The sequence below is a fragment of the Nansenia antarctica genome, assembly GCF_963989245.1.
Source record: "Nansenia antarctica genome assembly, chromosome: 1".
NCBI classification, from domain to species: domain Eukaryota; kingdom Metazoa; phylum Chordata; class Actinopteri; order Argentiniformes; family Microstomatidae; genus Nansenia; species Nansenia antarctica.
The window spans coordinates 12680877-12695327 of record NC_137674.1 but is presented as its reverse complement, the minus strand read 5'-3'; the positions used below and the strand labels follow the sequence as shown (position 1 = coordinate 12695327).

At 41.2% G+C, this 14451-nt stretch overlaps 1 protein-coding gene across 1 annotated transcript; it reads right to left on the bottom strand.

Annotated features, from left to right (window-relative positions):
• Positions 1 to 381: 381 nt before the first annotated feature.
• On the bottom strand, positions 382 to 13157 carry LOC308155871 (death-associated protein kinase 2-like; the record flags this gene model as incomplete). The annotated part of the gene is made up of 11 exons (XM_080529238.1): positions 382 to 426; positions 1784 to 1849; positions 3140 to 3205; positions 3786 to 3831; positions 4297 to 4449; positions 4561 to 4587; positions 4817 to 4865; positions 7481 to 7610; positions 8465 to 8603; positions 10119 to 10340; positions 13096 to 13157. The coding sequence occupies 11 exons, from the start codon at positions 13155 to 13157 to the stop codon at positions 382 to 384; spliced, it is 1005 nt and encodes a 334-aa protein (XP_080385364.1).
• Between the last annotated feature and the right edge of the window lie 1294 nt (positions 13158 to 14451).

Sequence of the window (14451 nt, the reverse complement as noted above, 5' to 3'; positions counted from 1 at the left end):
TAGTTACCGTAGATACCCGTAGATACTACTTCGACATAGTCCGAACTTAATAGCTAAACAAGTTGTAAAAAGATTTACAGATTTTTTTACATACTACTCATAAACATTTTAGCTAGTCAGATCTCGCATACTGTACAGTGTGAACGCTCTGGCATACTAAAATCTAGTATGAGTAGTATGCTAGTATGCCATTCCAAACACAGCCTTACAACGTAGCACACAAACCCAACACCAGATGAGTCACATAGCATTTTTCGTTTTTTTCTTTAAAGCCCATGTGACTTCCACCTATGGGTGTTGTATTGCCACAAAGAGCATGGTGGCGCAGTCGGACCTGTATAGGAGGGAAGACTACACCGGGAGGAGATGGCATGTCATTCATCAGGGGAAGAGGGCCAGGCGGTGAGTGACGTCCCACTGGGGCCTCTTGGGGGGGATGAAGGCAAGAGTCCTACAACGTAGCACACAAACCCAACACCAGATGAGTCACATAGCATTTTTCGTTTTTTTCTTTAAAAAAAAAAATCGGACAAAATAAATCCACAATTCCAAACGAATTCTATTACTCAACTACATGGAGAAAATATTGGCTATACCCAGCAAACACAGTTGAACCTTGAAGTTAGGCTGTGGTGAGGTTGTGGACAACATTCTCGGAATAGTCGGCTGTAGTGTGGCAACATGTTGGAAGGCACCTACCAGATGGGCTAAAGGCTAAAGGCTCCGCAGTTACGTTGTCGCGACCCTTAGTAGTATTAAAGTAGCATTTCATTGGCTACCTTCTAACAACGTTGCAACCTCACAGGAGGTTAACACACAGGCAACAACTTGGCTGTGTTTGCTTGGTACCTTAGTGTCATAGCATTGGCATAATAATAATAATAATAATAATAATAATAATAATAATAATAATAATAATATTTATTTGAAAAGCACTTTTCCTGCAAACTTTGCAGCTCGAAGTGCTTTAAAATATCCACACAGCATAAAAAAACAAAAAAAACAATGGTAATCAATAAAACACAATAGCAATAATATAAACTACTTAATAAAACAAGAATAAGCCATACAGTCCACAAAGATAAACAAAATAACTAAATAATTTAAATATACTATACGATTTAAGTAAATATGCAAATATATACAAATATATAGATTCATCAACTAACATTAAAAGATACATTAGATATTAATAATATTAACATGAATACCATTATTAGATATAAGATATTATTATTATTATTAAATGGAAAGAGAAGACAAAGCTAACATACCGAAAGGGGGCGTCGTGGAAACGAAGAATTCCTCTTTTTTCTACCCCTCCTTAACTGTAGAAGTATCTCATTCTTCTTTTTATCTCTTTCTTTCCTTTTCTCCTCTTCTTTCATTAATGTTGCTTCTTTTTGATTGAAAATGTTTTCTCTCTTAACAACCTTTATGTGGTCCTCCTCTTTAGTATCCTCTTCCAGCATCCTACACTGTAGAAGTATCTCATTCTTCTTTTTCTCTCTTTCTTTCGTTTTCTCCTCTTCCAGCATCCTACACTGTAGAAGTATCTCATTCCTCGATTTCTCTCTTTTTTTCCTTTTCTCCTCTTCTTTCATTAATGTTGCTTCTTTTTGATTGAAAAGGTTTTCTCTCTTAACAACCTTTATGTGGTCCTCCTCTTTAGTATCCTCTTCCATCATCCTCCTTAATCCTTCCAGTACCCTCTCTTCTTCCTGTAAACTTTTCATGAGAAGCACTGCCTTTATTAGCTCTGGTTCGAGACATTCAAGATTACCCGGATCTGGAAGGCAAGGGCCGGGGCGCTTAGGCAACGGGCGTGGAGGGGGGGAAGGCCGGCCGGCTGGGAAGCCAGACATGAGGGTTAGGGAGCCCATGTGAGAGGAGCCCATGTGACTTCCACCTATGGGTGTTGTAATCCCACAAAGAGCATGGTGGCGCAGTCGGACCGGTATAGGAGGGAAGACTACACCGGGAGGAGATGGCATGTCATTCATCAGGGGAAGAGGGCCAGGCGGTGAGTGACGTCCCACTGGGGCCTCTTGGGGGGGATGAAGGCAAGAGTCCTACAACGTAGCACAAAAACCCAACACCAGATGAGTCACATAGCATTTTTCGTTTTTTTCTTTAAAAAAAAATCTGACAAAATAAATCCACAATTCCAAACGAATTCTATTACTCAACTACATGGAGAAAATATTGGCTATACCCAGCAAACACAGTTGAACCTTGAAGTTAGTCTGTGGTGAGGTTGTGGACAACATTCTCGGAATAGTCGGCTGTAGTGTGGCAACATGTTGGAAGCCTACCAGATGGGCTAAAGGCTAAAGTCTTCGCAGTTACGTTGTCGCGACCCTCAGTAGTATTAAAGTAGCATTTCATTGGCTACCTTCTAACAACGTTGCAACCTCACAGGAGGTTAACACACAGGCAACAACTTGGCTGTGTTTGCTGGGTACCTTAGTGTCATAGCATTGGCATTATAATAATAATAATAATAATAATAATAATAATAATAATAATAATAATATTTCTTTGAAAAGCACTTTTCCTGCAAACTTTGCAACTCGAAGTGCTTTAAAATATCCACACAGCATGAAAAAAACAAAAAAAACTATAGTAATCAATAAAACACAATAGCAATAATATAAACGACATAATAAAACAAGAATAAGCCATACAGTCCACAAAGATAAACAAAATAACAAAATAATATAAAAAATACTATACGATTTAAGTAAATATGCAAATATATACAAATATATAGATTCATCAACTAACATTAAAAGATACATTAGATATTAATAAATAAATGGAAAGAGAAGACAAAGCTAACATACCGAAAGGGGGCGTCGTGGAAATGAAGAATTCCTCCTTTTTCTACCCCTCCTTAACTGTAGAAGTATCTCATTCTTCTTTTTCTCTCTTTCTTTCCTTTTCTCCTCTTCTTTCATTAATGTTGCTTCTTTTTGATTGAAAAGGTTTTCTCTCTTAACAACCTTTATGTGGTCCTCCTCTTTAGTATCCTCTTCCATCATCCTCCTTAATCCTTCCAGTACCCTCTCTTCTTCCTGTAAACTTTTCATGAGAAGCACTGCCTTTATTAGCTCTGGTTCGAGACATTCAAGATTACCCGGATCTGGAAGGCAAGGGCCGGGGCGCTTAGGCAACGGGCGTGGAGGGGGTGAAGGCCGGCCGGCTGGGAAGCCAGACATGAGGGTTAGGGAGCCCATGTGAGAGGAGCCCATGTGAATTCCACCTATGGGTGTTGTATTGCCACAAAGAGCATGGTGGCGCAGTCGGACCGGTATAGGAGGGAAGACTACACCGGGAGGAGATGGCATGTCATTCATCAGGGGAAGAGGGCCAGGCGGTGAGTGACGTCCCACTGGGGCCTCTTGGGGGAGATGAAGGCAAGAGTCCTACAACGTAGCACACAAACCCAACACCAGATGAGTCACATAGCATTTTTCGTTTTTTTCTTTAAAAAAAAAATCTGACAAAATAAATCCACAATTCCAAACGAATTCTATTACTCAACTACATGGAGAAAATATTGGCTATACCCAGCAAACACAGTTGAACTTTGAAGTTAGGCTGTGGTGAGGTTGTGCTAAAGCACAAGGGAATATCATATCATTTAATATATTTAATAATATGATGCAGCCATTTTGCAGAGACTATACAGAGAGTAAACACAGGGCCCATACTTAGTCTCTTCACCGTGTTCCAACTAATTGTGCATTATTGTATCACATTCACACACTCTATTCTCTCACCTTGATCCAAGGGTGTAGTAGACATTCCTCTGCTGTCATTCTCTCTCTGTTTGAGGAGATAATCACAGAATTACTAGTACCATACAGATGTGTACTGATATTAATCAACAAATGTATTGTAATCATATGTGACACGGTCTGGTCAATCGGTCCGCAAGTCAGCATCTGATTTGATGTTCGGACTTTTCTTTCGAAAAATGTTAACACATTTTTTATAATGACACACTCGCTTATCAACTAACACAGCTTGTTTTGTGAGCCTGCTGACAATGTAAAGTAGTGTTATAGTTAACTAGGTAGTAGTGGGAATTACTCACTGAATCCATTGCATTGCAGTATTTTGGCTTGACTAGCGAGTTCGTGTTGTGATTTTCAAAAACTTTGAAAAGTATTTCCGTGTTTCAAAATAAAAGTCGGAACATTTTGATTGGTTGCCGACTTGCGGCCCAAATGACCGGACCGTGTCACATATAAATTATATCAAAATATGAGTAATAGATTGTTTGATTACATTGGGTCTTTAACCAGCAGTTTTTCAATAAAGTCTTTGGCCATGACACTGGTCTGGCTGAAAGAGTTCTCCTCAAACTCGTAGTTCATCCCCACAATGTTCAGTAGTGTCTCATCATCATTATCTCCTTGAAAAGGGGACATGCCACTCAACCTGTAAAATAGGGTGGTGTTAGGGAGACATTAGGGAGCTAGATACTAGCTAACACTGTAATACTGCATCCACAGTGAAGTTCAACCTGTCAGCTTATCTTTGGATACTCACAATATGTAGGTTATGACGCCAATACTCCTGTATAGACAAGAGATACAAAGAGTAATGAAAGACTGTATTCAAAACAAGAAGAACTACATCTAGCCTACCACAACTATGACTACTGCATGGTTAATCCAGGAGTGTTAGGGCCTATGGTATCCCTCTTTGTCTTATGAACAACTTAAGATACAAATGAAAATTAATATAGTTTAATTTGTCAGTATAATGCACCTATTTGCTCATAGTAACATGTAAAATGGTTTACCACATGTCAGCGGCCTCACTCAGGGGTTCATAGTTGATCACCTCAGGGGCTGGGAGGGAGTGAGGATGGGGGGAGGAGTGAAATAGCAGAAATGTCATTATTCATTGCACATTTATCTGTGCACTAGTTGTAAAAGTTCATATTCTGACAAATCATACTTAAAATGTGTTGTTGACTCGTCCCTCTCTTGTATTTGTTCGTTTTAGTACACAGAACCTTAGTTTCCCAAATCTGTGCAAAAATGGTGATAATGGACCATTAAAAGTCTAACACAATCATACCCAATACCCAATACAGAGCAATACTGTAATAATGGTGATAATGGATAGGGCAGGATTAAGAACCAAGAGATGAAGAGAAATTAAAACAATCTACTCTGCAACATGAGTGTCGGTCATGCAGTTAAACAAGGCCGAAAGTCACCCTCACTGTGTACAGTTTGGTAAGCACATCATTTTGTAAAAAGCATTGGTTCTGTAAGGCACTGACAGTGTCTGTAGGCTACAGTAGAGCTGCCAGGGAGGGACCTGATACCATAGCTAGCAACCACATTTTCCTGGGAGAAATTAAAGTTTTGAAGAAGCCTCCATGATGCCAAATAACACACCCCAGCCTGTGGAGTCAGATGGCCATAATATGAACACAGAACAAGTAAGTGCTGTGAGCTGTGATTCGGTCATAGGTACGAGGCCGCAGGCAATCACAGCCGTGCTGATATTCAGTATAACAGCACGACCTTGAGTGTGATATTGCTTTTATACAACAGTTCTACAGCGCCATTTATTAGTTAACAGTAATAAGCGACAACAGATTATGATTTGTTTGTTTATTTAATCATAAAAATAAACAAAAAATAGTCCCGCAACTGAACTTCAAATGGACTGTTGCCTAGTAACCTGAACACAAACATGTAGTCTAATTAACGGTCATTTAGTAGAACATCTGTGCGGCGGAGTGATACATAAAGTCCCAGTGCTGTTATACTGTATATCAGCACTCATGGAATGCCTCTTGTCCAATCAAATCCAATCAAATGACTTGGTCGGAACTAACTGTTGTATAATATAATATAACCTAGATTTGCATCAAATGCCTTTCTAAAAGACCAGACTGTCAGGTGTCCTGGACCTTCCCCTGTGGCTGAGCCCTGTATGTGTACCATTTAGAGAAACACGCATGGAGAAATTACTTGTTTTCAACTCTGATATTAGAAACTAATATTTCTGGACAAATGTTATTGTTGTCATATAAACTGTGTAGAAATGGTAGGTGCTAAAAAAAATTGTATGTTCCAACATTTGTAATGTTTTGCATGAATGTGCAAAAGGGATAAGAACTGACAAAATTATATATTTGTATAACAGTGAGAAAGGAAATGAAAGAGTGTTAAGAGAGAAACATGTGGTTCACCCCCTTCGACCATACAGGTCGGTAGCAGGTAGAAGCGTGAATGACTTTTGTTCTTTTGTTCTGCAACTGCCACAGATACAGCAGCTCATTGTATTTGAGTAACACTGTAAGATGCACACACATGTCTATTGCACAATATTGCACACAAGACAGACAAATAGATAGAGAGATATGGGTTCATTCTACTGCAGAATTGTTACAGTGTTTCTGTGACTCAGTTGTAACATGTTCCCCCCTGCATTTCCTGCTGGGCCTATGTAAACTTCTCACCTAGCCAGAAGCCTTCTCTCACTACCCCCTGCTCCCACACCGCACGCTCTGACGTCACATCCTGTCCATAACCACCACCACTACCCGTTTGTTGTCTCCATGACAACCTGCGCAGGTTTCGCAAGGTTCAAGCTAAATAAAGACTGACAGATAGACATAAAGAGAGATTGCTTAAACAAGTCCACATATTGTTCTTCAACATGCTTTCTGTAGCCCCAAATCGTCTCATCTGGTTAACATGGTGGAATGTTGATTTTAGGCCAACATTCCTAGAGCCCTTTTGTTACTGCAACTGCCGTGGAACTTTCCGGACTCTTATATAAAAACAACAGGAAACCTGCAGAACACATTCTGATTACTCAACAATGCACTCTCTTGGCTACCAGTTCTACCCCACTGAAGCCACTCTCAACCACTTCAACACCCAACTATACCACTCTCAACCTCACAACCATCTATCTATCTATCTATCTATCTATCTATCTATCTATCTATCTATACTAGATATGCTTTGCTATTGACAATACATTGCCAAAATGTCTTTGCCAACCGCATATTGGGGTAGTGGTGGTCTAGTGGATAGTGAGTTGGACTTGTGATCGGAAGGTTGTGAGTTCAAATCCCGCCTGAAACCACACCACTACTAGTGTGCCCTTGAGTAAGGCACTTTGCCCTCAGTTACTCCAGGGGGAATGTCCCTGTAATTCGTACCGTAATTGTAAATCGCTTTGGATTAAAAGCGTCTGCTAAATGTCAAAATTAATTAAAATTAATATTGTAACTGTCATCCTATAAGGCCCGACAGACAGACAGAAAGAAAGACACAAAAGCCAGTAGACACATCAAACATACACGCTCGCATGCTCCTCAATCACACATACCGTACACAATTAAATGTTCTAAGACCACTGAAAACACCCACATCAGACATAGACTTCTAATTGTTCATGTGACCATTGTGAGAATGTGGGTTGTTCCACTTACCAATGTACTCCGGGGTACCCCAGAGACTTCTGTACTCGTCCCCCGGTGTGAAGCGGTGGGCCAGCCCAAAATCAATGATTTTGATGTGGGGGTGTGGCACTGTCTTATCAACCAGCATGATATTCTCTGGCTGAACAGAGAGGAGAAACACTTGTTACTTACGTGAAGCGTTCAACAATGTAAAATATCAAGGTGTCAGAAGAGTGTCCGAAGTTTAATAAACATGTAGTGGAGGTGGTTCAGTGAACCACAGTACAGTACCACAGCACAGTAGGATGATAATAACGGACCTTGCCTGAGATCCGAAGACTTGCATTAGCTCCCAGAACTAATGCCTGGGCTTTAGCTCCACGGGCTAACACAGTCTAATGGAAGACCACGGTTTGAACCTAGTAGGTCACACCAGCTACAAGACCATGATTTGAACCTAGTAGGTCACACCAGATAGGGGGAACCACCTTCCCATTTGTCTATAATACCTCTAATTTCTACACCCATTAAATCTCCCCTTTTTCTGTGATTGCGTCCCAATTGTCTGTCTTCGCTCCCTTCTCAAAAGGATTGGATCATAATATAACTGCCAAGAGGGGTGGGAGGGTACGAGCAGATGGGGTGATTATTATTATTATTATTAGTGTTCCTACTACGTAGTAGTAGGAACAGTATTGTTATTGGTCTTTATTTGTTTTTTACTCTGTGTGTTTACTTTATACTTTATACTACTTACCTTTGCTTTTGATATGTTGAAAACATTTACTTTCTCGAATGCTCCTTGTTGTGCTCCTTTTCTCTTGCTGATTTATTTCCTGCCCATGTTCATCACTACATTTTCTTTACTAAAAGCACATTTCCCCCATTCTAGTGACTCTTTATTTGATCGTGATTTGGATGTGAGGACAGAGGGTGTGAGGACAGAGGGTGTGAGGACAGATGTGAGGACAGAGGAAGTGAGGACCATGCGCCCCCTGTGTGTGCCCCTCTCACCTTGAGGTCAAAGTGGGCGATGCGTTTGCTGTGCATGAAGCCCACTCCCTTCAGGATCTGCTTGAGGAACTCGATGGCCTCTTCCTCTGACAGGTTCTCTTTCGCCACTATGAAGTCTAACAGCTCCCCTCCGCTGATACTGTGGCATGGAGAGGAGGGAGGGGGCGTAGTGAGGGAAGGAGAGGGGAAGGTGAGGGTGACAAAGAGAGAGAGAGAAAGAGAGAGAGGGAGAGAGAGAGAGAGAGAGAGAGAGAGAGAGAAAATATGGGAAGTTGATTGTATTAGTGCTGCTTACTGATTACAAGGAAAGTCAATAGTTCTGTCTGTCTATACAGGCCGCTCCATTAACAGCTCAGACAAGTACTGAACCAGCACAAAGGCACAAACTCACTCCCTCACTCCCTCAATCTCACACACACACACACACACACACACACACACACACGCACAGAAACAACCTCAGTCGGCACACTTATTCTGATTACATTAGATTGCATTTGTGACTCTATGTGTGTGTGTGTATGTGTGTGTGTGTGTGTGTGTGTGTGTGTGCGTGTGTGTGTGTATGTCTCACACATGTGTGGATCTCTGCATTGCTGCTATATTTATAGGAAGTGGGCGGGGCCATAGGGAGCCAGTGTCTGGCTGTTAAGATTAGAGGTAGTAATGATAGTTGATTCTCGTTGTCTTCCTATTAAACAGGATAGGTGAGGTGATCCACACAATGTTTTCTATCATACCCACTGTGTCCTGAGGGGGCAGACACACAGACACACGTCACACAGACAGGCACACACATGTGACACGGCATGATTGCATCTGCACATTATGAGCAATCATGTCTGACACCCATGCGATATACAACAGACCACCACAAAACCAAACACACACACACACACACACACACACGTCACAACAGAGACAGACCCTGTCACTGTACCAAACACGTCATCCAGCTTTGTTCTGATCCAGAGTCTCACTTTCGCCCCATATCAGTTTTCCTTCTAGACTAACATCACTTGGAAGTAACACCAGTCTAGTTTTATCTCTTTCTTTCCTACAAAGTCTCTCTAACTCCCTATGGTCTTTGCCCTTTTAATTTTTCATTGCCTACATTTTCCTATTTTTTTTCTTTTCTAATCTTTTCTTTTCTAATCTAATCTATGGGAGTAACCTTAACCAGTTGTTCAAAACTTAATCTGGATCAGATTGATCCCGATTCTTTTCTCTGATCGAGGATCAAATCGAGCTGGCTGATCCTGATCAGAAAAAAAAGAAAGAAAAAAGATCTGATCCTGGATCAATCCTGGATCAAAGAATCGGAATCCAGATCAAAAGTTTTAAACAATTGGGCCAGATAGACAGATCCCATAATCGGACAGGCAGAGAGAAAGACAGACAGGCTCCTAGACAGGCTTCTAGACAGGCTCCTAACACGCAGTGGATACAGAAGTTGGGCTTTGTTGCCATAACGTTGACATGTTGCAGCACTTCGTGCCTCCTTCTCCATCCCTTCATCACATCCCACTTCATTCACAGCTCCACAATAAGCTGTGAATGAACACCTCCTCTCAAACACCTCACTCTTTCCACCCAACACCCTCTCCTCCCCATCCTCCATCTCCTTTTCTCCATCCCTCCATCCTATACTCACAGCTCCACGATGAGCACCACCTCGGCGCGGCTCTCGAACACGTCCCTTAGCGCCATGACGTTGGCGTGCTGCAGCGCCTGCAGGATCTCCACCTCTCTCTCCACGTCCCTCCTCTCCATACCCAGCTGGCTGCTGGCGCTCCTCCGCAGCTTCAGGAATTTCCCGGCCCAGCGGACTCCCGAGGAGCGCTCCCGCACCGCCCGCACCTGCCCAAAGTTACCACTATGGGGAGGGAGAGGTGTGGGAAACATGGGTTTCTTTGGTTTATTTTCTGGAATACTTTGGTTTGATTGAGCCTGCCTGGAGTGGTAGATGGGCGGGCTTGCACTTTTCAGACTATTCCCGTTAGTTCCATTGTACCAAGCTCAAATCAAGTTCAGATAAGGAGAGAAAACTATATAGGACAGGCACCCAGGTTTCATGTTGGTACTGCTCTGGGTCAAATATGTACGTACAGTGCCCTGCATAAGTAGTGGGACAGTGAAGCATTTTTTCTTCTTTTGCCTTTGAAGGTTTGGCTTTGAAATCAAACAATTACATTTGTAGAGATTATCAGCTTTTATTTTATGGTATTTTGTACATATTGGATACATATATATACACATGCATATCTTCTTTTGCCTCTACACTCCAAAAATGTGGTTTTGAAATCAATGATGGTATTTTGTACATATTGGGTGCACCATTCAGAAATTACAACACTTTTCTCCATAGTCCCCCTTTTTCAGGGTACCCTAAAGTGATGGGACAATTGGCTTGACAGGTGTTTCTGGTGTGTTACGTCACATAATTTTGCAGTTATAAGAGAGCTCTCAATGTCAATTGATTCTAAGCTTTGCATTTGCCTTTGGAGTCTGCTATTGGTGTCTGTCAACATGAGGACCAAAGAGACGTCAATAAAAATGAAGGAAGCTGTTACAGCCATAGTGTGGTTGTGTGTGTGGTTGTGTGTGTGTGTGTTTACTGTTGTAATGTGGTTGTGTGTGTGTGTTTCTGTTATTCCCTGTGTCTCTCCCCAGGTTATTGTCCTTCCTCCTTCCTATCGCCATGGTGATGGCATAAGGGAGCACACCTGTATTCACTTGCTCATCAAGGATGGAGGATAAAGGACAGGTGGAACTAACAGATGGTGCCAGTGGGCAACTGTGTGTTGGTTGCTAGACAGATACTACTGTAGTATGTGCCTGTGTGTTGGTTGCTAGACAGCTAAAGCTACTACTGTAGTGAATTTCTGTGTGTTGCTACAATTTGTAGCGTGTACTGGCATCAGTAACCGTGACTCATTTTTTAGACGGAGTGTGTCTGTTAGTATTGTGTTTGGCCACTTTAATTGGCTTCTACCTTGTTAAACAATCTATCATTTTCTCCCTGTTTTTGAAAGTAGTTTTCAGTTAAGTGTTTTTCTGAAAACTGTTTATTTTTAAGTTATACAATAGATTCTTGGTTTATTTATATTCTCCTGTCCGCCTCTTTGTCCTCCGGTTCATTTCATTATTACTTGCCGCGTCCCCTGGATATTATTTGGGGACATAACAGAAGCGTTTATGAGGCTGAAATATCAGAAAAGAATCTAGAAGAAACATAACCAAAACCTCAAATGCAAATGCAACTGGTAGGCCAAGGAAGGCTTCTACAGTGGATGACCGAATAATGTGCACCACAAGAAAAACCTGAACTTCACTAGCAGAACTAGAGGCGACATTGCAAGACACAAACCACAAAAACAGGATTATGGTTTGCTAAAAAATACCTAAAGAGCCTGCAGACATCTGGAAAAAGATGAGAGAAAGATTAACATGTACCAGAATGATGGAGTAAAGTGTGGAGAAAAAAGGGAACTGCCCAACCTCCACAGCATAACACCTCATCTGTGAAATATGGTGGAGGGGGTGTTATGGCTTAGCCATAGATGGCCTCCAATAGACCTGAATAATTGTCTTCATTGATGACGTAACCGCTAAGCTAACCCCAGTGTACAGAAACATTTCTTCAGCCCAAGAACGAGCCAATGCCTCCAAACTCATTAGATGGACATTCATCATACAGCAGGACAATGACCCAAAACATACAGCCATAGCAACTAGGGAGCTTTTCAGGGACTGGCCAAGTCAATCTCGATTTAAATCCTTTTGCATTTAAGCATTTGCTAAAGAGGAGACTTAAGGCAAAACCTCCTCAAAAGAAACAACTGAAGATGGCTGACGTACAGGCCTGGCAGACCTTCACCAGAGAGGATACCCAACTTTTGGTGTGGTTAATGGGTTGTATACTTTGTATACAAAGGATTAAATAGGGTACTATATGTCTAAAACGTGTTGTAATGGCTGCATGGTGATAGCAACATCCACAGAACACTTCAATAAAAGCTGAGAATCTCTACTTTAACTTCACTCAACTTTTCAAGTATAGATCCAAACGAAGAGCAGCACTATTTTGGGTGAGGACTGAGGGTTAGTCTAGAGCCAGAGTGGTGAATGTCATAGCTCTCTCCTCTCTCTCTCTCTCTCAATGTAACCCCACCTCTACAACTTCTACCTATCTAAATAAAGAAACATAAAGAGTGAAGGAGGGTAGATGTCCACTCTCCTTTAAAAAAAGAAAAAAGAGGAGTCTGAGGATCATCATTGTAGCTGCATCTCTACTCACACCTCCTAGTAAAGATTTGACATGTGTGTGGCCTAGCAGTGTAACAACTGTCTAAACATACACACTTGTCTCTGGAGTTTACTTCTTTGTTTTTTTAATAAGGGGGCGTTTAATTATTATTATTTTTTAAAATCCTAATAACACTTCAACACTTTTTGTGCAGCAGTGTGTTCAACATTTCATATGATGTTCAATTTAGATCAATAACAAAACCAACTAATTTACATACATTTTTTATGTTATTTGCAGTAGAGAAACAGTACCGGGGGTAGTGGGGATGAAGAGGTCTTTAGGAGAGACAGTAGTACTCTGTACGATTATACTCTCTCACCTGCCCAGCACTTCTCCGATCTCATAGTAGTCCTCCACATTCTGTAGTTTAAAAACAGCCATTCTGATGCTCTTCTTTCTCTCTCCCTCGTTGTCCTCCACGTCTACTGCATTCTATATAAGTTATAGGGATGACAGAACATACAGTATATGTAAGGTTAACAGATGTAAATCATATGAAGGATAGGACATGCTTATTTGCACGAATCAGACCATGGAATCCAGGATGATACACAGACCAATGTGAACGCAAGAGAGCCATAACATTCCACTGAGGCATATACAGTACACTAAGGGAGAAGGCAGTGAGACTGAAATGTGTTATGCTACTGATGTGTGAAGAATCCTGGCATACAGTCATAGAAAATACTCTCCAATGGGGTTCTTACAGACACAAACTGTCATTTGGGATGCCTTTCTTGGATATATTAATGTATATATACCCATGTTGATTCTTGAAAGATATTTGTTCCGTCTATGAATTTGAGAGTGGCACATTTCTCCAAACCCATCCCTCAGCTTTTTGTGGCTGGGCTGGCGTTTAGAAATGATGGATTGTCCCTTTAATGGATACCATTGAAGAGAAGCATTTGAAAGGCAAGGTGAACATAAAACATGTAGTAACAGCTTAACATGAAAACTGAAAAATGCATTCACACACAACTACTGGTACTACTACAAACACACATTCAATTTCACATCCTGTACTGTAAATAGACCCATTGATTTGTATCACTTTCTTGAGTTAAATCAAGCTTTCTACTCCCTTTTAAATATGCATTGATCAAAGGCCATAATGTGTGTGTGTGTGTGTGTGTGTGTGTGTGTGTGAGTGTGTGTGTGTGTGTGTGTGCGTGTGTGTGTGTGTGTGTGTGTGTGTGTGTGTGTGTGTGTGGTCATAATGTATAAATAACACAACTATAACCTGTCACAGCCTTAATGAAGTCACTGGAGACACTCTATGAAACTTGCAGAAAATGTGTGTGTGACATCAATTACAGTAAGCTGGTACTGATGTATGTATTCCTGGCAACCAAGATCACAAACATATAAGTTGTCTATTGTTAGCCAATCACGTGATTACAAGGCACGGATGCATGCGACAATGTCACGTGAAGTCTTATTTAGAAAATGAACATCTAGTTGGGGGCCTTAGGGCTATATGAGGCCTAATTAGCATATTTCCAAGATGGCGGCTCCCCGAAAATGAAAAAAAAGAAATTGAAAATAAAAAATAAAAAATCCAATATTGACCCATTTTGAATGTTGGGGAGCATGTGGGAGGGCCAGACCTCGTGAACTTAAAGACGGTTACAATTTGAAGTTATTTTTTCTGAGTGGGGCAGTCCCACTCATA